Below are 27871 nucleotides of genomic sequence, written 5' to 3'. Positions count from 1 at the left end.
GGGGGGGGGTCGATTCTGATACCAAGTCAAGAATTGCGATTTCAATACTTCGAAAAAAGTGTTTGATTTTGGGGCCCCCACCACCCTGACTTCATCAGTAATATATACTGTAGTGGGATCATTCACAACAGTGGACATCCTAGATTCTGCTTGACTCTCTCCACACACACAAACACACACTGAAAATGATAGCTTATGTGATATGTTTCTATCATATATTTTTGAATTCATATAGAGTGTATTTATTTAATAATGCATTTTTTAAAGTATAGCATTTTACTAGTAATTACTACTAGCTAAACATATTTAGTAATTTGAATGCCTCATATTGACGTTTAACCTATAACACTTAGGCATATCTTTAATGTGGTGTGTAGGTCCAATTGAGTGCACATTGGTGATGAGTAGGTGTAATTGAGTGCCTGTCACTTTAAGAAAATACCTGAGAGTAATTCTATGGAGTAATTAGCCCCCCTTCAACCTGACGGTTTTAGGCTGTAGTCGCTAGTGAATAAAAGTTGTGCATAGTGCGGTATGTGTATGCAAATCATTATGTTTTCTATGTCATTAGATACAATAAATGTTGACATGTCGAAGACAATCTTTCTGGGATCAAGTGTTGACGTGACCTGAGCTAGCAGGATAGTTACCAAGGAGCTCTTTCCAGATGTAAAAGTTTGCCATGGTAGCGTAGCCTATTTGCGTAAGCGCAAAGTGGTTCTCTCTCTCTCTCTCTCTCTCTCCGTGTGTGTGTGCGTCTGCATGAGGCTATGTTCAATTCAACTCGGTAGTTGATCAGTCCGGTCAATAGCACCGCATTCACGCCACTTAATGATTAGGCTATATTAACGTCATCAGACAGGAATTTCGGGAATTTCTCGCATTATGATGGCTAGAGTTGCGGGACTTGAACAAATTATGCGCAATACCCGCAATCCCGCAGTGAAATTTAAGCCCTGAACGCGTCGACGTAATCGATGACGTCGACGCAAAAAATACGTTGACGCAAAATATGAGCGTCGATTCGTTAAGCATAACGTGTGCTGCTAAATATTTTTAATTTTACACCTTCAGTGTTTTACATATGTTGACTACGTTTCCATCTGTGGCTGGGCACCACGAAATCAAAACCGGCCACCACACATTGATGTTCTATGCTGTAGGCTATGTTGTAGGTATTTAAATTAAAGATAAGATAAAATAATTTCATTGAGCTGCACTTTTTACTCACACAGCCTTTCCTCGCCCCGCCCACTCTCTATCGTAACGAGCCCGCTGCTCCTCCTCTGCATGTGCATTTAACAAAATATTCACGATTGTTGTTGCCACATAGAAGCACTGCATAGAACACAGTGGGCTAAATTCCTATTAAATCCGCTTAGCATCGTGACCATGCTGCGCTTGTTCAAAACTGCTGCATTAAAGTTCAAGTAAACTCTGCAACATAGTACATTGAGGAGACTAAACTAAGTTAAGTTACAGTATGCAATCAAGCAGTATCTCAGAGCTAACGTTAGAATACTGTTTGGATGTCAAGTTTAGCATGCTTACTTGCAGCTGCTTGTATTCGTTATTCATGCAGGGCTCATTTTATTGACTCTGAATGTTTGCAAAATCCCGATGTAAATGGAAAAGTGTTTTCCAAGACTCAAAAGTGCTTGTCCAAAGGAGAAGTACGAACCGTTATTTGAACTAACTACGTTATGAATTGCATCCACACATCAGCAGCCTTTTAACTGTGTTAATGTTAATTGCAAGGATTCCCACACGAACGTCTTAAAATGACAGGCACTCAATTAGACATAGGCCTACACTACTGAACTTTATTGAATGCTACCTCTGACTAAGAATGCATTACTTTGCACTTGTATAGTCTTTTATTTTGAAATCTTAAGAGAAATAAACATATATTGCAATGTTAAACAATGTTTTTGTTGTAGAATGTCATGTTTTTACATTCAGATATGTAAATAAACATGTATAAGTTGCTATTAGTGAATTATTGGGGAGATAATCGATAATCAAAATCGAATCGGACTGAAAAAATGAATCGTTAGATTAATCGATGCATCGAAAAAATAATCGCTAGATTAATTGTTTAAAAAATAATCGTTTATCCCAGCCCTAACACACACACACACACACACACACACACACACACACACCGGGCGTGCGGTCAGTCAGGGCCACCGCACGCACGCGCGCACACACACACCACTGTGTCAGGGCAACTTCTCAATCACACTCACACACACACACACCACTGTAGTAGGGCAACATCTCCTCCACACAAACTGTTCCAGGATGCATCTCACACATCTATACTCTATACACACACACACACAAAACTCAACAAGTCAGGACATCTAAAAATCCACACAGGGGAACCTCATGCATGCCCCCCCTCAGACACATACACCATGCAAACTGCACGCACGGACACACACACACACACACACACACACTACCATGCCAACTGCATATACAACTAGCATACTGCCCATCATCATCACGCACATCTGTGGCTCTCATCCAATCAAACGGCTCACTTCTCGGCGGTGTCACTCCGTCACAGGTCCGGTCGACTGCTGGAGTGCATGCGGCTTGCGCCAGTTCTACTCTTGCGTCTATAGGTTGCTACGGTTACCTCTACCACAGCTAAGTCTACAGGCTGCTATGTTTACCTCTACCACAGCTACCATTAGGCCTACGCAGCCAGTCAGTCACGCAGCCAGTCAGTCAGTCACTAGACTAGCACTCTGAGAGAGGAGCATCGTGGGTCACAAATGAAGTTACCGGCTACAGAGGAGGTGAGAAGAGAGAGGAGTGGACACAAACACCAAGCAAATCACCAGAGGGGCATGCAGCAGGAGAGAGCAGGTGAGCACAGGTGAGCACAGGTCAGTCCACAGCAGCCGCCTGGACCGCTTGCAGTGTTCACAGCCAGAAACAGAGAGAGAGAGGGAGAGAGAGGGAGAGAGAGAGGGAGGGAGGGGGCACTTCACCACAGGCATGACATAAGTCTGCCCAGCCAAGAGAGGGCGTTGTGGAGGGGGACTTACGTAAGGGTTTCCGCTGCTTCTTCTGTAAACAGGACTTGACGTAGCGCTCGAGCTCGCGCAGCGTGGACGGCTTGAGCGTCTCGAAGTCGATCTCGATCTCGTCAGGGTTGGAGTCCCGCAGCGAGGGCTCGCGCGATTGGATGATGTGGACGACGCGGCCCAGCTTCTCGCCGGGCAGGCGGTTGATGTCCAGACTCAGCTGGCGCTTCTCGTCGTACGTCATGGGCAGCGACTCCTCCTCGTCCGACTCGTAGTTGGCCGCGCCTCCCTTCCCGCCTTTCTTCGGTTGCCTAGAAACGACATGATGGTTAGTACAGTCAGGGAACTGCAATGAGAAGGTGGACGAACTCGACCATTTAGCCTGAAGGTCCACCAACACCACCTAGTGTGCATAGTACATACTGCACTACACCACCTAGTGCACATAGTACATACTGCACTACAGCACCACCTAGTGCACATAGTACATACTGCACTACAACACCACATACTGCACTACAACACCACCTAGTGCACATAGTACATACTGCACTACAGCACCACCTAGTGCACATAGTACATACTGCACTACAACACCACCTAGTGCACTACAACACCACCTAGTGCACATAGTACATACTGCACTACAACACCACCTAGTGCACATAGTACATACTGCACTACAACACCACCTGGTGCAGTATGTACTATGTGCACCAGGTACATAGTACATACTGCACTACAACACCACCTGGTGCACATAGTACATACTGCACTGCACCACCTGGTGCACATAGTACATACTGCACTACACCACCACCTGGTGCACATAGTACATACTGCACTACACCACCACCTGGTGCACATAGTACATAATAGTGTGTGCGTGCGCACCTGGATCCGGAGGAGGTACTGTTGGGCTTGCGCGCGGTGGCGGTCTTCTTCTGCGGGCTGGGCTTGGCCGGCTGGCTGGCCGCCTTGGGCTTCTTGTCGTCCTCCTTCAGCTTGTTCTTCTCCTTCTTCTTCTTGTCCTTGTCCTTTTTCTCCTTCTTCTTCTTTGGTTTGCTCACGGGACCCTGTGACAGAGCAGCCAGCTGTTCATGGACTGCCTTGAGCTGAGGAGAAAGGTTGAGGATCGTCAGCCACAGCCAACCCAAGCTGGGGGTCATGGGGGGGGTCATGGGGGGTTGGGAGTTTAATATAATCTCATGACGATAAGCATCAAAAAGTGCAGGACTGGGCAGGGGTGTGTTTTAAGATGCCACTGAACTGGACAGCCATTCAGGGGTTTATCAATGAGCTCTACTCAATTAGACCTGACCAGCTGCACTCGATCAGGCTGCTCGAGTCATGAGATTCACAGTAGACTGAGAGGAGTTAGTGTGGAGAATCACATTACTGTTCAATTAAAGCTGAGACGCATGCAATAAGGAGGAACTTCATCCTTATTGATGCCATTTTATAAAAATATATGAACAAAGAAAAAAAAAGATAAAATCACAACGGTATCAATTGTAACTGTCCACTTAATTGCAAAATCACCAGAATTACTTAACATAAAACAAATTACACTCTCTCACACACACACTCTCACACTCACACACACAGATGCATGTTGGGAAAGCGAGTCTAAGTGAGGATTACCCAGATGAGGGAGGCAAGCGGACGCTTAGATCTGTTAGATGCCTCTAAGCCAGATCACTGCGTACTCTGGCAGACCACTGGCCCGGATCAGAGCCGGATGAGAGCCAGATCGGGGCCAGAGCCGCAGCAATCTGGCCGAACCCAACCGCTACCAGCCATGCCACCGCTACCCTGCTGCTACAGAGGCCCCTCTGCCCCCCTCCGTCACGCTCACGGTGTCGTCGCTTCCCCTTGACCTCTGACCTCTCAGCTTTAACCCTCTACCGCTCAGCTCAGCTCAACAGGGTGCAACACAAATGAGGAGCGGGAAGGAAGAAGAATCACCTGGAAACGTTTGGCACACCCGTTTTTTTTTCCAGCTCTGTTACCATTGGGGTGCTCCACAGTGATTTGCTGGTAAAAGAGCCAAAGTGTGATCAGGATCAGGGGACAAGAGAGTTATAGACTCAAAAACATCACAACGCTAAAGTTACAACACGAACAGACAGCAACAGCTACAGCATCAGATCACACAGCTAATGCAACTAATGTGTGTTCCACTAAGTCATAACAACAAGTTAAGCTAAGTGTAGAACATGAGCTCTACTCATAACAAGTTAACCATGAGCTCTACTCATAACAAGTTAAGCATGAGCTCTACTCATAACAAGTTACGCTAAGCCTAGAACATGAGCTCTACTCATAACAAGTTAAGCTAAGCGTAGAACATGAGCTCTACTCATAACAAGTTAAGCTAAACGTAAACATGAGCTCTACTCATAGCAAGTTAAGCTAAACGTAAACATGAGCTCTACTCATAGCAAGTTAAGCTAAACATAAACATGAGCTCTACTCATAACAAGTTACGCTAAGCGTAGAACATAAACATGAGCTCTACTCATAACAAGTTAAGCTAAACGTAAACATGAGCTCTACTCATAGCAAGTTAAGCTAAACGTAAACATGAGCTCTACTCATAGCAAGTTAAGCTAAACGTAAACATGAGCTCTACTCCTAAAGAAGAAATGACAGCATGCAAGCCATGTACCAAGAGAGCCACACTGAGCGCAGAGGCGGGAGACGGCTAACTTCCGCTCTGGGGAGTGTGTGAGGGCCAGATTAAGAGTCCCCTCTTCAGGACAAACCATCAAATACAATAGAGATATATTATATACATGTGGAAGTGTGTGTGTGTGTGGGCCAGATTGAATGTAGTGCGAGTGCGAGTGAGAGAGAGAGAGAGAGAGAGAGAGAGAGAGTGTGAGTGTGTGTGTGTAAGTAAGGGCCAGACTGAAAGTGGTGCAAGTGTGTGTGTGTGGGGAGAGTCAGACTGTAGGTGGTGTGAGTGAATATGTGTGTGTGTGTGTGTGTGTGTGTATGGGAGAGGGGGGGCATTCTCTGCCTGTCCCTCCACCCTTGGGTGTGGATCTTGGCTGGTTGTGCGTGTTTGTGTGTGTGTGTGTGTGTGTGTGTGTGTGTCAGGGTTTCCGTTGTCCGGTAATTACCGGACATTGGCCGGAAAAAAAATGAAATGTCCGACAAAATTAAATCTCTCCGGTCAAATTGTCCGATTGAAATTGGCTAATAATCCCGTCCCTCTAACGCAATCTGAATTTGAGAATAAGCCTTAAAATGTAAGCCTATATTAAAGCAATACGTCCTCTGGCTATGTTTTTAAATGTACCGTTTGAAAGCTATTAACAAGACGCATAGCCTATGCTGCATTTCAAAAAGGAAGCGCACGCTTAAAATGTCCATGTTAAACAACAAACAAATGAGTGAGGCGGTTTTAACATGGCCAGGCCCAGGCAGACTAGCCTTAAAAGTTTTTTCAGAGGCCAGACGCGATGGATGATGATAAATTGGTAACGTCTGAAGCCTCAGATGTCCGGTCAACTCCACCACCACCAGATAAAAAGCAGAAGTGTCGGGCGTATCTGTCGGAATCATGACGTTGGAAGTGGAGTTGCGGGGTTGCGGCCGCTCCAAGACACTGTCATTCTCCGTGTACACTGGACATGCAACTGTATTCTGTACCCAAAGCATACAGTAGGCCTATGCTTTCTCTGTCTAAGATCTGCAGGGTTAGGGCCTCCTCGACGAGGAGATTGCTGGTCCGCGGATAATTTCCGGCACAATTAAACGGTATCATTGAACTGCGGACCAAAAGAAAAAGAAACTAAACATTTCCCAGAATAGGAAACATTTCTTCATTTATTGTTATCAAATAAAGAGGCATAGCCTTAAAGGAATTATCCGGAGTAAAATGCACTTTAGATCGATTTACGGATGATTGGGGGTACATACGTTGAGTTGACATCAAAATCATGTCATTCGGATGTGTTTTGAGAAAGTTCGATTGTACCGTTTTCAGTCTAAACTCGTAGCCTGGAAGTGAGCAGGGCATATCAATTTCGCCGCTACAAAACGCTATTTTTATACCTCTTCTACAGTTCCAAACAACATAACACTTACGTGGTAGTGAGTAGAGGGTCCCTAAAGCCAAACCGAAGTATCCCGAGGGAAAGTCCGTAGGAGTCGATTGCTGAGTGTGTTGTAACACGCTCTGGAAATTCACAATTTCGTCGCCGTTAAAAAAAAAAAAAAAAAAAATTGTGAATTTCCAGAGCGTGTTACAACACACTCAGCAATCGACTCCTACGGACTTTCCCCTTAAGATGGCAGCAAAGATGGCAACATTTCCGGAAAGGTACTGGCTTGATGAAATTCATTCTGGACTCTCTATCCGACCACATAGAGACCTCGGGATACTTTGGTTTGGCTTTAGGGACCCTCTACTCACTACCACGTAAGTGTTATGTTGTTTGGAACTGTAGAAGAGGTATAAAAATAGCGTTTTGTAGCGGCGAAATTGATATGCACGGCTCACTTCCAGGCTACGAGTTTTGACTGAAAACGGTACAATCGAACTCTCTCAAAACACATCCGAATGACATGATTTTGATGTCAACTCAACGTATGTACCCCCAATCATCCGTAAATCGATCTAAAGTGCATTTTACTCCGGATAATTCCTTTAAGGGGTAGTGGTGTGAGCGCTCATTCTTGTGTGTGCGCATTTGTGCAAGTTAAACAGTGGAACCACTGGAGATAACGTGGGCAACAAACAACGTAGCCTTTTTAAAACAATGAACGAAGCGGACTCTTGCTGTCCATGAAAACATAGATACTGGCTAGATCTTGTTAGGCATGTTTACGTAAGTTAGGCTAATGAACATGTTGCATTCTATTCAGCCTGATTGTCATGTCATTCTTTAAGCTACATAGCCTGTCTCCAGTTTTCCTCAACTTGACTAATTAAGAAGCGATAATAGGATATTTGACCGGCATATCATCAAAATGTCCGAAACGAAACCTCTGCCGGTCACTTTGACCGGCACCATTTTTTTCTAGCGGAAACTCTGGTGTGTGTGTGTGGGGATCTTGGCTGGTTGTGTGTATATATGTGGATCTTGGCTGGTTGTGTGTGTGTGTGTGGATCTTGGCTGGTTGTGTGTGTGTGTGTGTGTGGATCTTGGCTGGTTGTGTGTGTGTGTGTGGATATCTTGGCTGATTGTGTGTGTGTGTGTGTGGATATCTAGGCTGGTTGTGTGTGTGTGTGTGTGGATATCTTGGCTGGTTGTGTGTGTGTGGATATCTTGGCTGGTTGTGTGTGCGTGTATATCTTGGCTGGTTGTGTGTGCGTGTGTGTGTGTGTGTGTGTGCGTGTGTGTGTGTGTGTGTGTGTGCGCGCGTATGTGTGTGGATCTTGGCTGGTTGTGTGTGTGTGTGTGGATCTTGGCTGGTTGTGTGTGTGTGTGTGGATCTTGGCTGGTTGTGTGTGTGTGTGTGAGTGTGTGTGTGCGTGTGTATATGTGTGTGTGTGTATCTGGGCTGGTTGTCCGCGGCTGGATGGGGGACCCACCTGTTGGGCACCCACCTGTTCCTGCAGCTCGGCCAGGCGTGTGGCGCGCTCCTCCTCGGAGTCCGAGTCCGAACTGGACGAGTCAGCACTGCTCTCGCTGCTCACCGTGCTCTTGCTGACCAGCCCCGCCCCCGACGCCAGACCGCTCGGAGACGTGGGCTCCGCTGGCTCGTCCGGCATCTTGGCAAAACGCATCTCAAACACATCCTGACCACACACACACACAGGAAAACAGACACACAGACAGACAGACAGACAGACAGACAGGAATACAGACAGACACACACACACACACAGGAAAACAGACACACAGACAGACAGACAGACACACAGGAATACAGACAGACACAGACACACACACAGATATTGTTCCGTAAACCCAGCCGCAGATGCTGAAAGCACAAACGTCTTCTGGCAGCAAAAGCTGAATCTGAATCTTACCTGAAGCTTCCTTGCCATGGCTACCACCTCATGATCTGGTGGGTTATATTTGTAGCAGTTTGAGAACATTAGCCGGATATCTGCAGCAAAGCTCTGGGCGTCTACGTACTCGCGGCCATCCATCCTTTTCTGTGGAGGCAAGACAACGTGCAGCACTTAGTTCAGTTCCCATGTTGCAGTTGTGTTGTGTATGGCACGTGATGTTTGGACAGCACTGTGTCTAGTAGAGGAATGTGGGCATGTGGCATGTGTGTGTGTGTGTGGTGTCCGTGTGCCAGGCGTGTGTACTTTGACGGTGCTGAGGTCCATGGGCTGTGTGTGTGTGTGTGTGTTTGTGTGTGTGTGTGTGTGTGTGTGTGTGTGTGTGTGTGTGTGTGTGTGTGTGTGTGTGTGTGTGCGTGCTTGTGTGTGCGTGCTTGTGTGTGCGTGTGCTTGTGTGTGCTTGTGTGTGCGTGTGCGTGCTTGTGTGTGTCTGTGTGTGTGTGTGTGTCTGTGTGTGTGTGTGTGTCTGTGTGTGTGTGTCTGTGTGTGTGTGTGTGTGTCTGTGCTTGTGTGTGTGCTTGTGCTTGTGCTTGTGTGTGTGCTTGTGTGTGTGTGTACTTTGACGCTGCTGAGGTCCATGGGCTGCTTGATGATGTCGTGGTAGTCATGCAGCTCGAGCGCCTCAGCGTCCACGGGCTTGTAGAAGGGCCAGGCGTAGGCGGCGTGCTTCTTGGACAGCATCTCGCGCAGGATGCCGTCGCAGTGCTTGAGCTGCTCCGTCAGCTTGCCGCGCTTACTGGCGTGCTGCAGCAGGTCGCCGTCCTCCAGGTCCTTCCGCGGCGGCTTGATGGGTCGCCCGGTGCTCTCGCGCCGCGCCGCCGACGCCGCTTTGCCCAGCTTGGCGTCGGGCGGCGTTACCGTGCCAACGCCCGTAGGCGACTCGCTTCGGCTGGCCGTGATGGCGCAGGTGGTGGGCGTGGTCGTGTCTGCTTTCCGCTTCACGCCTTTCTTCTGCAGAGGGAACGCAAACCCACCAATCAGCACCAACACTGCAAATACACGCCATGCTAAGAGAGAAACACTCCTGATTGGTCAAGTACGATCTGCGGCAACAAGAGGGAAACACTCCTGATTGGTCGAGTACGATCTGCGGCGCCAAGAGGGAAACACTCCTGATTGGTCGAGTACGATCTGCGGCACTAAGAGAAAAACACTCCTGATTGGTCGAGTACGATCTGCAGCGCTAAAAGAAAAACACTCCTGATTGGTCGAGTACGATCTGCGGCACCAAGAGGGAAACACTCCACTTTCAGGAAAAGGGCCTTCAGTAACAATCCTGCTTTTCTAAACTAGGCCAGCGTTTCTTCTCCTCGGATCCCTCAGGAGCCTCACAACAGGCAGTAATAAGGGGAGCCTCCATCTCGCCATTGGCTGAGCTTATCAATCTTTCCTCTCCCCTCTAACTGTTTTCAGACATGACCTCCGGACAACGTCCGGACAACGTCCACATTAGGTCCCGACTCCCGAACTCAAACGGAGTGGACATATGAACCTTACACACAGACATTACACGGGTGGTAGTTCTTCATACCTGGAGTATATCCATTTTTACAAACATTAAAAAAAGTCATGCTATTTAATTGTGTATTTCTGGTAATATCAATCAAATTGCTCGTGTTGTTTTGATTCAGTATAGATAAGGCAGCCGTGGCCTACTGGTTAGCACTTCGGACCTGTAACCGGAGGGTTGCCGGTTCGAACCCCGACCGAATGCATTAAAATGGTGGATGTAGCGTTTAGGAACCAAATAGCGTTTATGAACCAAACTCTTCACATACTCTGGGTGATTTAAATAAGGGGAGGAGCCAGTGTTGACGCACAATATATCGCTTTATTATACGGCTCTTCACAATGCTAGTAGAACGCTCCATTGACTTAAATGGGATTTCCCAACGTTCTACGGTAAAATATTTTCATGTAATTACCGCTGCAAACATATAATTACCGCTGTCAATGGCAACAGGTTTTGTGCTGCTGATTTAAGTTTTTCATATCCCTCCGCAAGTAGTCCGGTCACTTCTTGCATTGGAACTTCATTCAAAAGTGAAAGCAGACGGTTGATCAGCTGTGTTCTAAAGAATGTTTGATTCAAGTTCAGCGTGTTTGTTTCTCAGCAAAAGCCACGACGAAATGGTAATCCCGCTGGCGCGTCGGGGTCCGGTTCACCCTGTCGGGACTTATTTTCCCAATAATGACCAGCGTTCTATACATTATCCCTTACGTGGCATGGAGCACAATATAGGCTCAATAATGATGATTAATAATGCTAACATGGCGCACTATATATTGCTGTGGTATGGAGCTATATATCTTTACTGTAAGGACTACTGATATCTTTACTGTAAGGACTACTGATATCTTTACTGTAAGGGCTACTGATATCTTTACTGTAAGGACTACTGATATCTTTACTGTAAGGGCTACTGATATCTTTACTGTAAGGGCTACTGATATCTTTACTGTAAGGACTACTGATATCTTTACTGTAAGGACTACTGATATCTTTACTGTAAGGACTACTGATATCTTTACTGTAAGGACTACTGATATCTTTACTGTAAGGGCACTACTGATATCTTTACTGTAAGGACTACTGATATCTTTACTGTAAGGGCACTACTGATATCTTTACTGTAAGGACTACTGATATCTTTACTGTAAGGCCACTACTGATATCTTTACTGTAAGGGCACTACTGATATTACTAATATCTTTACTGTAAGGGCACTACCGATATTACTAATATCTTTACTGTAAGGACTACTGATATCTTTACTGTAAGGGCTACTGATATCTTTACTGTAAGGACTACTGATATCTTTACTGTAAGGACTACTGATATCTTTACTGTAAGGACTACTGATATCTTTACTGTAAGGACTACTACTGATATCTTTACTGTAAGGACTACTGATATCTTTACTGTAAGGACTACTGATATCTTTACTGTAAGGGCTACTGATATCTTTACTGTAAGGGCACTGGCACTACTGATATCTTTACTGTAAGGGCTACTGATATCTTTACTGTAAGGACTACTGATATCTTTACTGTAAGGCCACTACTGATATTACTAATATCTTTACTGTAAGGCCACTACTGATATTACTAATATCTTTACTGTAAGGGCACTACTGATATTACTAATATCTTTACTGTAAGGGCACTACCGATATTACTAATATCTTTACTGTAAGGGCACTACTGATATTACTAATATCTTTACTGTAAGGGCTACTGATATCTTTACTGTAAGGCCACTACTGATATCTTTACTGTAAGGGCTACTGATATCTTTACTGTAAGGGCACTACTGATATCTTTACTGTAAGGACTACTGATATCTTTACTGTAAGGACTACTGATATCTTTACTGTAAGGCCACTACTGATATTACTAATATCTTTACTGTAAGGCCACTACTGATATTACTAATATCTTTACTGTAAGGCCACTACTGATATCTTTACTGTAAGGGCTACTGATATCTTTACTGTAAGGGCTACTGATATCTTTACTGTAAGGCCACTACTGATATCTTTACTGTAAGGCCACTACTGATATCTTTACTGTAAGGACTACTGATATCTTTACTGTAAGGACTACTGATATCTTTACTGTAAGGACTACTGATATCTTTACTGTAAGGGCTACTGATATCTTTACTGTAAGGGCACTACCGATATTACTAATATCTTTACTGTAAGGCCACTACTGATATCTTTACTGTAAGGGCTACTGATATCTTTACTGTAAGGCCACTACTGATATTACTAATATCTTTACTGTAAGGCCACTACTGATATCTTTACTGTAAGGACTACTGATATCTTTACTGTAAGGCCACTACTGATATTACTAATATCTTTACTGTAAGGCCACTACTGATATCTTTACTGTAAGGGCACTACTAATATCTTTACTGTAAGGCCACTACTGATATCTTTACTGTAAGGACTACTGATATCTTTACTGTAAGGGCTACTGATATCTTTACTGTAAGGGCTACTGATATCTTTACTGTAAGGGCTACTGATATCTTTACTGTAAGGGCTACTGATATCTTTACTGTAAGGACTACTGATATCTTTACTGTAAGGGCTACTGATATCTTTACTGTAAGGACTACTGATATCTTTACTGTAAGGACTACTACTGATATCTTTACTGTAAGGGCTACTGATATCTTTACTGTAAGGACTACTGATATCTTTACTGTAAGGGCACTACTGATATCTTTACTGTAAGGCTACTACTGATATTACTAATATCTTTACTGTAAGGGCACTACTGAGATCTTTACTGTAAAGGCACACTACTAATATCTTCCTTTGTTTTTTTGTAGTATGTTTGTGTGCGAGGATGTCATATGTCTGTGTGCCTATGTGTATGTATGATATGTATAAGCTATTGGACACCTTCATTTCCTTATGGATAAATATCTATAGTCTATCATGAACAAGAATTAATGGATGAAATTGATCATGAATAAGTCATAAACTTATATTGGCTACAGTTAAGCCAAGGGGATACCTCACCACATCCCCTCACTAGGTGAGTCTACCCATGCCATGCTTTACCCGTCTGTGGTCAGATATGCCCTCACTAGGTGCTTTATTCAGATATCCCCTCACTAGGTCAGTGTTTCCCACAGAATTTGATTCAATTTGTGGCGGTAGCTGACTTGGACAAGGGGGGGGGGGGGGGGGGGGGGCTGTATCGGTCTAATTGAGTGCCTGTCACTGCTGATGTGTGGATGCAATTCATAACGTTTTCTACATAGTTAAAATAAAGGTTTGTACTTCTCCTTGGGACAAGCACTTTTGAATTTTGGAAAACACTTTTCCATTTACATCGGGATTTTGCAAACATTCAGAGTCAATAAAATGAGCCCTTCAACGAAATTGACAAGCAGCTGTAAGTAGGCTAAGCATGCTAAATTTGACATCCAAACAGTATTTTAACGTTAGCTTTGAGATACTGCTTGATTGCATAACTTAACTTAGTTTAGTCTCTTCAATGTAGCCTACTATGTTGTGATAAGATCTTAGCAGAGTTAACTTCAATGCAGCAGTTTTGAACAAATTTGTGCAGCATGGTCACGATGCTAAGCGGATTTAATAGCAATTTAGCCAGACATCTTCTATGTAATGCTTCTATGTGGCAACAACAATCATTCAACAATCGGGAATATTTTGTTAAATGCACATGCAGAGGAGGGGCAGGGGGATACGAGAGAGAGCAGGGCGGGACAATAATAAATAATAATAATAATAAAGCTTTATTTGTATAGCACCTTTCATACACAGAATGCAGCTCAAAGTGCTTTACATTTGAAGCATGTAACACAATAGTAGTCAGTCAGTCATTATCAATCACTTTTCTTTGCTGTTTATGATATGCTCAGCAACATATCAAAAATATAGAAAATGACGTCATAAGACTGGCAGCCTTAACCCTCTTACCCCCCACAAGCACGCCATATGGCGACTGCGGCAAGGAAAAACTCCCATATTCCAGGAAGAAACCTTGAGCAGAACCTGACTTAATAGGGGGAGCCCATCTGCTTCTGGCTGGCTGCGCCCTCCAATAGTAGCAGATGTAGAATAATCTGAAAATGTAGTCTACAGGATAAGATGAGTTAACTAAAAGCTTTCCTGTACAGGTATGTTTTCAGATCTTTTTTAAAAATATTTACTGAACTCGCCTGCTTGATGTACAGAGGCAGGGTGTTCCATAGTTTGGGGGCATAATGGATAAACGCAGCTTCTCCACTTTGTTTGTGGAGCACTTTGGGTACGATTAAAAGATTAGAATTGGATGATCTAAGTTTCCTTTGTGGTTGATAAGATATTAAAAGCTCAGAGATATATGAAGGTGCTATGCCATTCAGAGCTTTGTAAGTAATTAACATAACCTTAAAATCAATTCAAGGAAAGGCTGCGTGCGTAAAAAGCGCAGCTCAATGGCAATGCAAGGATCTGATCTTAAATTTAATTTAATTTAAATTAAACATAGAATATTTATGTGTGGCGGCCAATTTTTATTTCGTGGCGCCCCGCCACAGATTAGTCAATGTATGGGAAACACTGCTAGGTGCTTTAACGGCGGAGTTCAGATATCCCCTCACTAGGTGCACCATGCTTTAACTGCTGAGTTCAGATATCCCCTCACTAGTAGGGATCGACCGATATGTTTTTTTCAGGGCCGTTTTATTATTATTATTTTTTATTCTCTATTATTGTGTTAAATGTTAAATGTAAAGCACTTTGAGCTGCGTTCTGTGTATGAAAGGTACTATACAAATAAAGTTTATTATTATTATTATTATTATTTTTATTATTATTATTACTAGGTGAATCTACCTGTGCTTTACGTCTGTGTTCAGATATGCGCTCACCAGTACTAGGGGGCTGGTAGTGTCTGACCCACGTGATTTCCAGATAAAATATGGTGATTTCTAGGTAAAATACGGTAATTGAGACATTGTGTTCACACATACAGTGCATGTATAAAAGGGGCTTCTGATTGGTCGGGCTCGCCTTCTTCCCTCCCTCCTCCCTCTCTGATTGGCCCAGTCTCTCGGACTCACCTTGACGACGGGCTGCGCTGAGGGGACGACAGGCATCACGGCGGCCGCTGGGGGCGTGGCCTGGATGTTGGAGGTGATGGTTGCTACGGCTACGGGCGTGGCGGCGACGGGCGTGGCGGCGACGGGCGTGGCGGCGATGACCGGCGTCTGGGACGTCTGAGTGGGCGATGAGGACGAGGAGGGCGACCCGGAGGACACGCCCGTAGCAACCGTAGCCGGGGTCTCTGCAGGAACAACCAAACACATCTTCATCACACACAATTTATTAAACAAGCCGAGGTCTCTGCAGGAACAACCAAACACATCTTCATCAATAGATATAGCTCTTTGGAGATCGTTTCTGCCTGTTGTTAATCCTTCACCTCCACAACAAAAGCATTTGCATTGTGTAGAGGGGGGATTAGTCACGAGAAGTTTACAATAGCATTTACAATTTACAACAGCAGAGTAACATATAAATACACAGCGACTTTAGAGGGAACTCTACAGTCGCCAAAAATACCTAAACCTGCATAGTGTACCTTTAACACCTTAACCTGCATAGTGTACCTTTAACACCTTAACCTGCATAGTGTACCTTTAACACCTAAACCTGCATAGTGTACCTTTAACACCTAAACCTGCATAGTGTATGTTTAATAAACAGAGGGAGATTTCTCTTTATCAGAATTTCATTAGATCATCATTTCTTTCCTTTTGGAGAAATGGACTCAGTCACCTTTGCACAAGGGTGCACATGCAGCAACCCAAACCTACACAGCTAGACATTCAACAGCACATAGCTTATCTCCATGAACTGTAGCTACAAACCCAAACCTACATAGCTAGACATTCGACAACACACAGCTTATCTCCATGAACTGTAGGTACAAAGATTCATAAGCAGTATCTACGTTCAGATAAATATATAATAAATAATACAAAGAGACTTCTGAAAGATTAAAAGCACCTCCCTGTGAATGACTTTATATGAGCCATGCTGTGGCAGTGGCAGAGCCCATCTCACGCCTCAGTCCCTGAGAGAGACTCGGCACACCTGGCTGAGAGACTCGGGGCTGACCCCCCTCGGCACACCTGGCTGAGACTCGGGGCTGAACCCCCCTCGGCACACCTGGCTGAGAGAGACTCGGGGCTGAACCCCCCTCGGCACACCTGGCTGAGAGAGACTCGGGGCTGACGCCCCTCGGCACACCTGGCTGAGAGAGACTCGGGGCTGACGCCCCTCGGCACACCTGGCTGAGAGATTCGGCACACCTGGCTGAGAGAGACTCGGGGCTGACGCCCCTCGGCACACCTGGCTGAGAGATTCGGCACACCTGGTTGAGAGAGACTCGGGGCTGACCCCCCTCGGCACACCTGGTTGAGAGAGACTCGGGGCTGACCCTCCTCAGCACACCTGGCTGAGAGATTTGGCACACCTGGCTGAGAGAGACTCGGGGCTGACGCCCCTCGGTACACCTGGCGGCTGTGCGCTCACCTGCGCTGGGCGGAGCGCCCGGCTTGCGGCTCTTGCCTTTGGGCGGCGGTGGCAGCAGCTCCACCTCCTCCTGGGGCATGGACGCCACCTTCTGCAGGAAGATCTTCTCCAGAGCCTGCGCCATCAGCACTATGTCGTCCGTGGGCTGCAAACACAGGACAGGGGTCAGGGGTCAGGGGTCAGGGGACAGGGGACAGATAGACAGGGGACACTGGGCATTAACCTGCACGTTTCATGGTACTTCTGTACCATGAAGTACAGTGTTCTGCAGACACTTTTATCTGAAGCAACTTACAAACACAGCATGACAATCAACATCACAGTAGCATTAAAAGCAACAGTTTATAGTAAAATCAACTAAATGTCAAATCATAATAATGGCAACAACTTACATAACAATGGCAACAACTTACTTAATGACAACTACGAAAACAATACCAACTTTTACATTTAACAGTACACGATGCCAGGATGTACCAGGAATCTATCTTCAGCAACACATTTGAACAGGGTGCATTAGGCCTATACCTTATTAGAATATTATCAGATCCACTACAGGCTAATTAATGTGTAGGCTCTAACTTGAGCAATATGTGCAATTACAGGAGAACTTGACGGGTAGCTTACTGAGGGATAGAGGATACCTATGCCTTCTGACACTCATCACCCCGTTGCTTACCCTGATTCCGATGCTGGAGCGCAAACGAGGTTTAACTTGGCCCACAGTGTTGGTGTTAATGTTGGTCACCCTGTGGTCCTTCTCCGACCTACCTTTGATATTGGTGACCCTGTGGTGACCCTATGGTCCTTCTCCGACGCACCTTTGATATTGGTGACCCTGTGGTCCTTCTCCGACGCACCTTCGATATTGGTGACCCTGTGGTCCTTCTCTGACGCACCTTTGATATTGGTGACCCTATGGTCCTTCTCAAACGCACCTGTCCCAAGGAGGTGTGCAAAAGCTCTCAGCTTTTTCCTTAATGGAGTCTTACCAACTTTTTAAATAGTTTACCGTTAAATTTAACTTTGTATTGTTGTTATTTGTATATCGCTTTGGACAAAAGCTAAATACCATAATCATTATAAATGAAACAGTTGGTAAACATAGTGTTGAAATGTTACAGTACCTTATTGCTAGGTTACGGGGACGCTAGCGAGACACGCCGCTCCGTCTGGCATCATGTTTTTGTTTGTTTTTATGTAATGTTCATAATTTTATGTAATGTCATGTTTATTTTTTGTATTGATTTGTCTAGTTAAATGTTTTCTGTCTTTATTTACGTTATTTTTGATAGTTTTCATGTTATTCTCTTAGTCCTTTTTACTGTTCCAAGTCGGCTGATGTCGTTAACGTTTGTCCATTGGGAGCTTGCTATGGCTAGCTTTTGCCCTGGGCCTCTGACATCCTTCCCATCCATCTGTGAGCCGGTGCTGCACTTCGCTGTCTGGTCGAGGGGATTTCTCGGTACAGCAGCTGGAGCTACTCTGCGAAAGATCTGCCGAGGCCGTCGAGCTGTTTCTGACCTGTGCGCTGCCATGCCAACTGCCTGGAGTCTTGATTGAGCAGACTAACGTTAACGTTGAAGAACTCTGCATCACGGACCAACAAACTGTCGCTGTTAAAAGTCCACCGAGTTGCTGATCTACAAGATCACCTACGACTTTGGACTGTTATGCTTCCAGTGATCTCCAGACTAACAAGGCCTAACGTTAACGTTCTCTCCAGACTGCCAGTGAGTTCACCGGGTTGGTCAGTTGTAAAGAACTTTGTTGGCGTTGCATTGGTTGTGGAGACACAGCTGTGCCCAGTTTCACGCGAAAATTTTTAATTTTTAATTATTTTATTTATTAATTTGTTTGTTGTCTGTCTTTTATGTCTCGGTGTCACGGGTAAGCTGGCGACTACACCGCTCCGTCCGGCATCTTTTGTGTTTGTTATTTCTTAAATGTAGCAGCTATGTCTTGGTGTCACGGGTAAGCTGGCGACTACACCGCTCCGTCCGGCATCTATTGTCTTTGTTAGTCTATGTGTCAATGACAATGTCTTATATGTGGAGCTTTGGGTTGCACTCTGTGCATGTTAAATGCGCTATACAAATAAAACTGACTTCACTTATTATAAATGTAACAGTTGGTAAACATAGTGTTGAAGTGTTACCTTATTATAAATGTAACAGTTGGTAAACATAGTGTTGAAGTGTTACCTTATTATAAATGTAACAGTTGGTAAACATAGTGTTGAAGTCCTGCATGCACTCCCCCGCAGTCCAGTAGTAATTGCTCTCTAGTCGTTTCTTAATCGTCCCCATGTCCATCGGGTTCCTGATCACTTTGTGGTAATCCTACATTGAAGGGTAACAATACAAAAAGAAAGAGAAGAGGTTTGTGTTCTGTAAATCCAAAACATTCAGTCTGCATGCTTTCATCACAGTACCCAGAATCCCCAGGGTAACATGCAGCCTGCATGCTTTTATCACAGTACCCAGAATCCCCAGGGTAACATGCAGCCTGCATGCTTTCAACACAGTACCCAGAATCCCCAGGGAAACATGCAGCCTGCATGCTTTCAACACAGTACCCAGAATCCCCAGGGAAACATGCAGCCTGCATGCTTTCAACACAGTACCCAGAATCCCCAGGGTAACATGCAGCAGAGGGTCAAGGGTCAAGCTGGTTTGTAGAAATTCCATGGAGCACATACGCAACAGTTTGCAGAACCGAACTGTAGAGCAGTTTACCCTTGTGAGGCTAGTCTGCTAGGAAGTTAGTCTGCTAGGATTATCTTTAGTTCACCCTGGTGAAGCTAGTCTGCTAGGATTATCTTTAGTTCACCCTGGTGCAGTTAGTCTGCTAGGATTATCTCTGTTGGATTATCTTTAGTCTTCACTTATTTGGCTGACGCTTTTATCCCAAATGACTTACAGATATTAATAAAATGCAGAGCCAGTGTCACTGGAGCAACTCAGGGTTAAAGTGCCTTCCTCAAGGGCACAACAGACACTACAGCACTGCTGCTCAGGAGTCAAACCCAGCCAGTCTCAACAGAGTAAAGGGGCTGCTAGCGACTGGAGCAACTCCGGGTTAAAGGACCTTCCTCGAGGGTACAACAGTGAATGGAACCCTCGACTTTCAGGTTAGTGCATACCAACCTGGCTGCATTCCCAATAAAGGAATATGTCCATGTTTTCAGACTGGCTGGCTGTTTAACACAACTCTCGGGGTTTACGGATGTCCATGTTTTTAGACTCAGGGTTTGTGTTCTGCAAATACACAGTATGGCCAGCATGCGTTCAACACAAAGTACCCATAATCCCCCGGGGCACATGCAGCAGAGAGTTCCATGTCCTACTCACAGGCAGGTTCAGTTTGATGGCATCTACAGGCGTGTAGAAGGGCCAGGCGAACTGATGCCTCCACAGAGTCTTCACCACCACATTCTGCATGTACTGCAACTGGTTGGTCTTGCGTCCGGGCTTGGTGGGGTTGGTCACCTCGGGAGGCGGGGGGTTGGTTATCGGGGGAGGCGTCTGGGCGGCGGGGGCCTCGCCCGACATGTTGTCCGGGGAACAGGACGAGCGCGACTGTCCTGAGGGGGCTCTGCAGCGACGTCTGGAGGGTCCGGGTTAGTTATCAGTGGGCGCAGTGTCGTGGTGGGGTCTGCTCCTTAAGGCCCCCTGCATCCACACATCCCATCTCAGAGATGGGTGTCCGCACTCTACTAAACACACACACACAACTAAGTTCAGTTATGGGACAACATAGCACACCTCTGTGTTCATTTCAAATACAAAACAGTTTTACACCTGGCTAATGTACTGTATACGCCATACATGATTGCATGCCAGCGAAGTGACCATTTGCATAATTAATTTCAACCTGTGTGCTTAATTAAAGTGCTATTATAAACATCTCACTGCAACCAGTGTGTACATGCTCGACAGTTAGACATGGACTTCAGGAAGTTTTGATAATTAACAAATTAAAGCGCTAAACACATTGTCTCCGGCACTCTCCTTCCTGTGTCTGGGACAAATTGGTTTCTAGTCATCACAGGGTGCACACATGCAACAGCGTGCAGAACATAACTTTACAGAAGCTTCTGATTACCCCGGTGAAGTTAGACGTTTTAGATGTTAATAATACGGCCATGTTTCTGGAGAAACTGACTGTTTAACACAACTCAAGTTTTACGCTACGTCTAGCCACGTGAACGTAAAACGTCGTTAGCTACTTGTTCAGAGTTACACCAACTCGCTTGGATGTAACGCTAGCCAACTAGCTACCAACACGATTAGCTATGTATTCCCAGAGAAGATACCACGTAAAACATTACGATTAAATGAATGCAACAAACAGCCCCACGGCTACTTCATTCGGCATTTACTTCTTTAAAAGATGGCGGGCAGTGAACAGATAGGACCTCCAGTCTGGAATGCAGACGATCTCATAAGCTAGTTAGCCAGCTAGCAATAGTCGCTACTGTTAGCTAGCTAACTAGATAACGCTGTCTTCGAGCCAGCAAACCATTCCATATCGCTCGCTCTCTAACGAGAGCCATTGTGTGCATGCCGACCAGCTAGCTACTTAGCGGGCTAATTTGAAATCCATGGTGGTAGAAATACATCTGCGTCCACAATTAAGCGTTACAATGTCTAGGTGAACATTTCGGCTTCCTTTAAACTTAGCACATTTGCAGCTAGGGGATGAAAGTACGCTTTGTTACATTGTTGCAAAGCACCGAGCATCAGAGCGACTCTGAGCGGCTATCTTCTTAGAGCAGGTTGCTGTGTTAGCTAAGTGTACGTTTAACCACTCAAAGATGGAACAGTTAAAATTGAAACCAAAAGCACGAATCATAAATATATACGTTTTACTTTATTACTTTCCCCCGAAGTGGTTCCGGTAGCGTTTTGCTTGCAGTCTTTCAGGTAGCTTTTATTGCAGCGAAGAAGCATAATAGATGGTTGGGTCGACTGTAGTTGAATAGTCCCGTGCCCATGCGCAGATGTCGCACGGTATCATGGTCATTGTTGTGCAAATAATTGGTTCGCGTGCCCATACCCCGGCTATACATTTTTGGAAATCTTTCGTGTCTGTACCATTCATCCTCGTGCTCCACAGTATCTAATGAAAAACACCGTCATGTGTAAGGAGGACATTAATTTGGTCACAGTTAGAAAGACACAGTTGCTAAAATATCTTTTAAGCACTGGACAGGCGCGTTGTGCTCCTCGGTCGGCGGCTGTGGGTGGGCTGGTTTAAAATGAAGAAGACTGCATGTCCCAAAATGCAATTCAGCTGCTAGGTAAACAGCTTTGTGGACTCTGTGGCTCATTACGAAGCCGTGTCATCAGGGACGTAGCCGTTTGCTGTAGTCCAGGGGTAATAATCGGCTCGATGCCGTCTAATTACCCTACACCTCAGCATCTTGCATTTGCGTTTGTTTATGCAAATTATTTCACCTGTCTTTCTAGTCTCAAAAAATAGAGTAGGGCCTACCTAATATGAGATCTTTCTGCCTTGAGAAAGCTACACCAGGTCCACCCGTAGGTTAAGTAGGAATTGTTTGAATCAACAACGAATAAAATAAATTATTAAATGTCTTTAATGTACAACAACTTTGTACATATTGTACAACTCCTCAATATTGCTAGTAGTCCTACTCACTGCTCCACGGGGGGTGCAGCATGCTGTCTTCTCACCTGTAGGCTACAGCCAGCAGTGAAAAAGCCACCTGTGCTATAGTTGAGTATCTGGGCTCATATGAGTGTTCAGCCTTTACTCTCTGCTATGAGACAGGGGAGAAGATAAGAGGCACTCACCCTGCCCTCTGCTATAGCACTTTCCGCATGTCCTTTGAACAGTAGCCTAGGCTGACGATTATGCAGTCTACTTTCCTTGGCATTGCAGAGCAGAGAGCTCCATTATTTGTTCCCCTCAGGCCTTTATCTACATGGCTTTAAAGCTCTAAACTATTCTCTCAAAATATTTAATAAAGCAGCAAGTGAAGAGGACACTCACCCATAAAAATGGTGGCAAATGTTTTCCCCCTCTCTCTCATTATTATGTAGGCCTACCCTATCTGTGTTTTTAAAGACTGGTTAACATGAGGCTGAAAGATGAGATGTATAGGATGGTTAAAAATGTACACAAATCATTCAAGAAATAATTTGAAATAAATGTTGTGGTGTCTTGTTTCTGGGAAACTATCCTGTATTTGAAAAGTTGAGTGCATTTTTTCAAATAAGATTTTGAATGGCAGTGTCTACGTAACCTCTAAGTAGGGCTATGCAATCAGTCAATAAATTAATCAATCAAAATAATCAAATAGTCAACTATGACTTCCAACAATTATGAAAGCAACATAATTAAAATGTAATAATTCACTTTTTTGCAACAATGCTCTTGTTTTGCACACCGCTGTGCTGTACCGTAGTAACTATTGTAGGCTGTACACAATCCATTATTGCTTGTAGTTTTTAGCTTTTTTTAGTAGAATAAAATTCAATGTAATCCAGTGTTAATTATTTTAAAGTTTAGAAAGCATGAAATTGATCATGATTATTGAGCAATCCTACCTCTAACAGTTGCAAAAGGATAACAACGAGTCCAAAACTTGAATTTTTAATTGTCGTCAGAACAACAAACAGTTCAGAGGGACACACAGTCCGCTCTTCTAGGATACAAAAAAGAACCCTCGCTCCATTGTTAGGCATAGTTCCAGAACCTCAATTAGTCAGAGGAGTTCCAGAGTGTCAGGACATCCTCAAGGCATCTCTCCCATTCTTTATTTTGTTTTGTTCCAGAAATCAGCATTTACACAAATTACACAACATTCCATAGGATGAAGGAAATAACTACATAGGAGGGATAAAATTACATTTGTACAAAAATATATTCTTTCTTTTTTTTCATGGTCTTTTATGATTCAGCTAGGAAGTGAGTTTGTTGGTGGGGTCTCTTGGGTTTGTGTATGTTGATGCTGACTCGCTAGAAACAGCAACAGTGGTTGCTGTTTGATGCGCTGAGTTGTTAGCTGTTGGATAAGCTGAGTTGTTAGCTGTTTGATGCGCTGAGTTGTTAGCTGTTGGATGCGCTGAGTTGTTAGCTGTTTGATGCGCTGAGTTGTTAGCTGTTGGATAAGCTGAGTTGTTAGCTGTTTGATAAGCTGAGTTGTTAGCTGTTGGATGTGCTGAGTTGTTAGCTGTTTGATAAGTTGAGTTGTTAGCTGTTTGATAAGCTGAGTTGTTAGCTGTTTGATAAGCTGAGTTGTTAGCTGTTGGATGCGCTCAGTTGTTAGCTGTTTGATGCTCTGAGTTGTTAGCTGTTGGATAAGCTGAGTTGTTAGCTGTGTTGTTAGCTGTTGAATAAGCTGTGTTGTTGGCTGTTTGATAAGCTGTGTTGTTCACTGTTGGATAAGCTGAGTTGTTAGCTGTTTGATAAGCTGAGTTGTTAGCTGTTGGATAAGCTGTGTATCATCGCACGTGTAAATCTCAGTGTCGTTAACCTGCATGACTCACCCAGCAGGCGGGGTGGGGTCCTGACATGGCCCTGACTCCGCCCCTGTAGGGTTGCCAGGGAGACCAGCTGGGGAGATCTATTAGTGAGGCTTGCTGCAGTCTCATACCCTGGAGGACCAGACCCAGTCCGAAAGATTAAAGGTCTGGCTACGAGTAATGAAAATGGCCCAACTCGAGGGGGCGGCACCAAGCATGCGTTTGAAAATATCACTGCACGCAATTGGATAACACTTCGACCAATGTTTCCGGACATCGACGTTTCAGCGCTGTCGTCATCTGTTTAGCTCGCCTCTGGCCCGCCTATATCAGATACACCGATGTGATTGGTGCAGCTCGGCTCCATGGGCATAGGTAATGAGCATCATTACTCGTCGCCAGAGTCACTCGCTGTCAAATTTAGCTCTCACGAGAACTCTGGATTTCCTGGGTAGCAATTTCACACAAAATCAAACAAAATTTAAAAATTTAAATCTTCTTCATGATACAGTATGTAGTGTAGCATGCAATTTTTGTCAAACATTTAAATGGGCCTGTATTAAATGGCCCTGTATTCAGTGGGCCAACATTCCTGTGTATTTTATACCTCTTCATTGTTTGTTTCAGTTAAGGTAAGCAACAAAGAAATGCAGAGGAATACATGGAACTAGATCAACACATAAACAGATATAGTTTAAAGAAACACATTGTCAACTCATTTCCCATACATACTGCACCTTATAATAAGGTTCTATAAGCCAGAACAGAGGAACACCTTCCTGCAATTATGAAAATAAAAGTCTGAGCTGCTCTGGCTTCCTGTGTACTTACTGTGTTTACACACAAAATATGTTGCTGATGACACTACATGGCGCATACATGGAATGCACACATCTGAGGATCAGCGGCTGATTGGTTGATTATGTTTAGAAGAGAGCCAATTACAGCTTCAAATGGGGACATGGCCCTGGCCTTGGCTCCCTGACCTTGGGGCAGTGAACGGGAGGGAGGTCTCTGAGACTTCATCTCTACAGCTGCTGTTTCCGTTAGAAATCAGAAGTGTAATACTACAGTACAGTCACTCCCTGGGCAATACTGTTTGGCGAGGAACGGCTCAGTATGCAATACTTGGTATGTAAATAACGTATAAAAACCAAAATCAGAAATCCTTTATGGAAATGAATTATTGCTTTGTACTTAACGAGTACATATGTTAAGCATGTTGTCCAAAATACTACTCCCACTGAGGAAACCAACAGAAAAATGACATGAGGTTTAAACCTGAGGTATATTTCCCGGACTACACACACACAGTGCATGTGTGGCCGTTCAGCTGTTCAGATGGCTTCAGTCGTCCGTGATGTGATGTGATGTGATGTGGTTGCAGTGTGGTCTCCTATCCACCAGGGGGTGGTGTGAGCTCTCTGTATATGCCCACAGTGTCCCTGAGGCAAGTCCACAGCTTCACAGCTCCGGTTTGTGTGTTTGTGTGTGTGTGTGTGTGTACTGGTGTACTGTTTTGCCACCTGCTGAAGGGACTCCAGAGCCTAAAGCACTCTTTGGAAATGCTCGGTACAAACACATGCAACAGTAGAATGAAACCACAATTTGAGTTTGACGTCTGAAAACATTTCTACGCTGTTAATTAATCATAAAAAAACATGATTGGCGCCCTTGCTTTTCATAACTTTCTGCCTCAGAGAGGCCGGCCGTTTGTTTGGTCTGGTCATACCCAAACGAGGCCACGGTCTCTACCTCCTGTACAGTGCCTTTTGGCTAGTGTCATCACTACTTGGCTAGTGTCATCACTACTTGGCAAAAGAGCTAAGTGCCAAAAATGAGGAAGGGTCATTTTGTCTCCTCCGCCTTGTCCTTCCTCAGAGGTAAAGAAGCGCACACGCCTGTGTCTGTGCCTGTGTCTGTGCCTGTGTCTGTGGCTGCTGCTGATGGCAGGCGTGTGTAGTTGGGTCCTGGGTGCTGTGTCTGTGTCTGTGCCTGCTGCTGAAGGCAGGCGTGTTGTGTCTGTGATTGTGTCTGTGCCTGCTGCTAAAGGCAGGAGTGTGCCGTTGGGTCCTGGGCAGTGAGAGGACCTGACAGCACTGTGCACAGGGCTGCTGATTGAGGTACAGAAGAACAGAAATCTTCTCATCATGTGAATCACCATCCCCAGCCCATACACAGGAGAGAGAGTGAGAGAGAGAGAGAGCGCTCTGCTAGGGCTGCTCTGGGCGCAGTGTGTACTGTAGTGGTGAGCGAGAGGAGGCGGGTACGGTCTGATCCCAGGTCAGCGGGGACGGTCTGATCCCAGGTCAACGGGGACGGTCTGATCCCAGGTCAACGGGGACGGTCTGATCCAAGGTCAGCGGGGACGGTCTGATCCCAGGTCAGGTGTGCAGCGAGCGGGGACGGTCTGATCCCAGGTCAGCGGGGACGGTCTGATCCCAGGTCAGGTGTGCAGCGCAGCGTGTACTGTTGTGGTGAGAGGCAGGAGGAGGAGACGGTCTGATCTCAGGTCAGGTGTGCAGCGGAGATGCGATGAACTGAGAGATCCAGTGTGTGCAGTTAATCAGGTTCCTGCAGGAGTGGGCTGTCTCCTGTCCTGTCAATCAGCCTGATGAGGGAGGAGCCTGTACTGGGGTAGCCCGGGGTAGGGTCTCATCACTGTCTGTTTCCTTTACACCCAATGGGAACTCTCCAGTGGGACCAGTCGTCAGGCACACAGACAGAGAGAAGCAGACAGAGGGAAACAGAGCACGCAAGAGAGAGACAGAGAGACAGGAAATGACACTATGAGAGAGAGAGAGAGAGAGACACAGGAAATGACACTATGAGAGAGAGAGAGAGAGAGACAGAGAGACAGGAAATGACACTATGAGAGAGAGAGAGCACAATGGTTTTCTGAGAGTGGCACAAAAGTCTTCTTGAGGTGAAGCGGCGACATTCCTCCCCGTGGGACGCCGATCACTGTGTGTGTGTCTGTGTGTGTGTGACGTCCATTACGTCATCTGGTGCGGGGTTTCCAGCAGCTCCATGAGGAAGGTGTCGATGGGCGTGTCTCCGATGAGCTTGAAGAAGAACAGGTGCTCCAGACACTTGAGCCCAATAGAGCGCAGGGCCGGCAGACGCAGCAGGAGCTTCGCAAACCTGCACACACACACCACACACACACACACACACACACACACCACACACACCACACACACACACCACACACACACACACACACACACACAC

The 27871-nt window shown here is 45.3% G+C and overlaps 2 protein-coding genes across 14 annotated transcripts in view; both read right to left on the bottom strand.

Moving 5' to 3' along the window:
- brd3b (bromodomain containing 3b) overlaps positions 1–22351 on the bottom strand; it is a 29899-nt gene extending 7548 nt beyond the window's left edge. For 2 of the 13 annotated variants that reach the window (XM_042101349.1, XM_042101356.1), the window contains exons 1-11: positions 22016–22350; positions 20495–20859; positions 19346–19483; positions 17142–17286; positions 15665–15888; positions 9631–10023; positions 9031–9159; positions 8590–8796; positions 5010–5078; positions 3936–4156; positions 3063–3352 (exon numbers count right to left, since the gene is read on the bottom strand). In XM_042101349.1, coding sequence (XP_041957283.1) covers positions 3063–3352; positions 3936–4156; positions 5010–5078; positions 8590–8796; positions 9031–9159; positions 9631–10023; positions 15665–15888; positions 17142–17286; positions 19346–19483; positions 20495–20695 — 2017 coding nt within the window. In that variant the 5' untranslated portion in view covers positions 20696–20859; positions 22016–22350. Of the gene's footprint in view, positions 1–3062; positions 3353–3935; positions 4157–5009; positions 5079–8589; positions 8797–9030; positions 9160–9630; positions 10024–15664; positions 15889–17141; positions 17287–19345; positions 19484–20494; positions 20860–21525; positions 21974–22008 lie in introns of those variants that run through there. The other 11 variants (XM_042101351.1, XM_042101357.1, XM_042101353.1 and 8 more) reach the window with 11 other exon arrangements.
- Positions 22352–23752: 1401 nt separating this feature from the next.
- The window catches only part of rxrab (retinoid x receptor, alpha b), a 91143-nt gene continuing 87024 nt past the window's right edge, over positions 23753–27871 (bottom strand). Inside the window, 1 exon segment of the mRNA XM_042101366.1 lies at positions 23753–27781. Coding sequence (XP_041957300.1) covers positions 27634–27781 — 148 coding nt within the window. The 3' untranslated portion in view covers positions 23753–27633.

Source organism: Alosa sapidissima, chromosome 8 (genome assembly GCF_018492685.1).
Source record: "Alosa sapidissima isolate fAloSap1 chromosome 8, fAloSap1.pri, whole genome shotgun sequence".
NCBI lineage: Eukaryota > Metazoa > Chordata > Actinopteri > Clupeiformes > Clupeidae > Alosa > Alosa sapidissima.
Note: the sequence above shows the minus strand (reverse complement) of the source record. Positions and strands in the feature narration are given on the sequence as shown.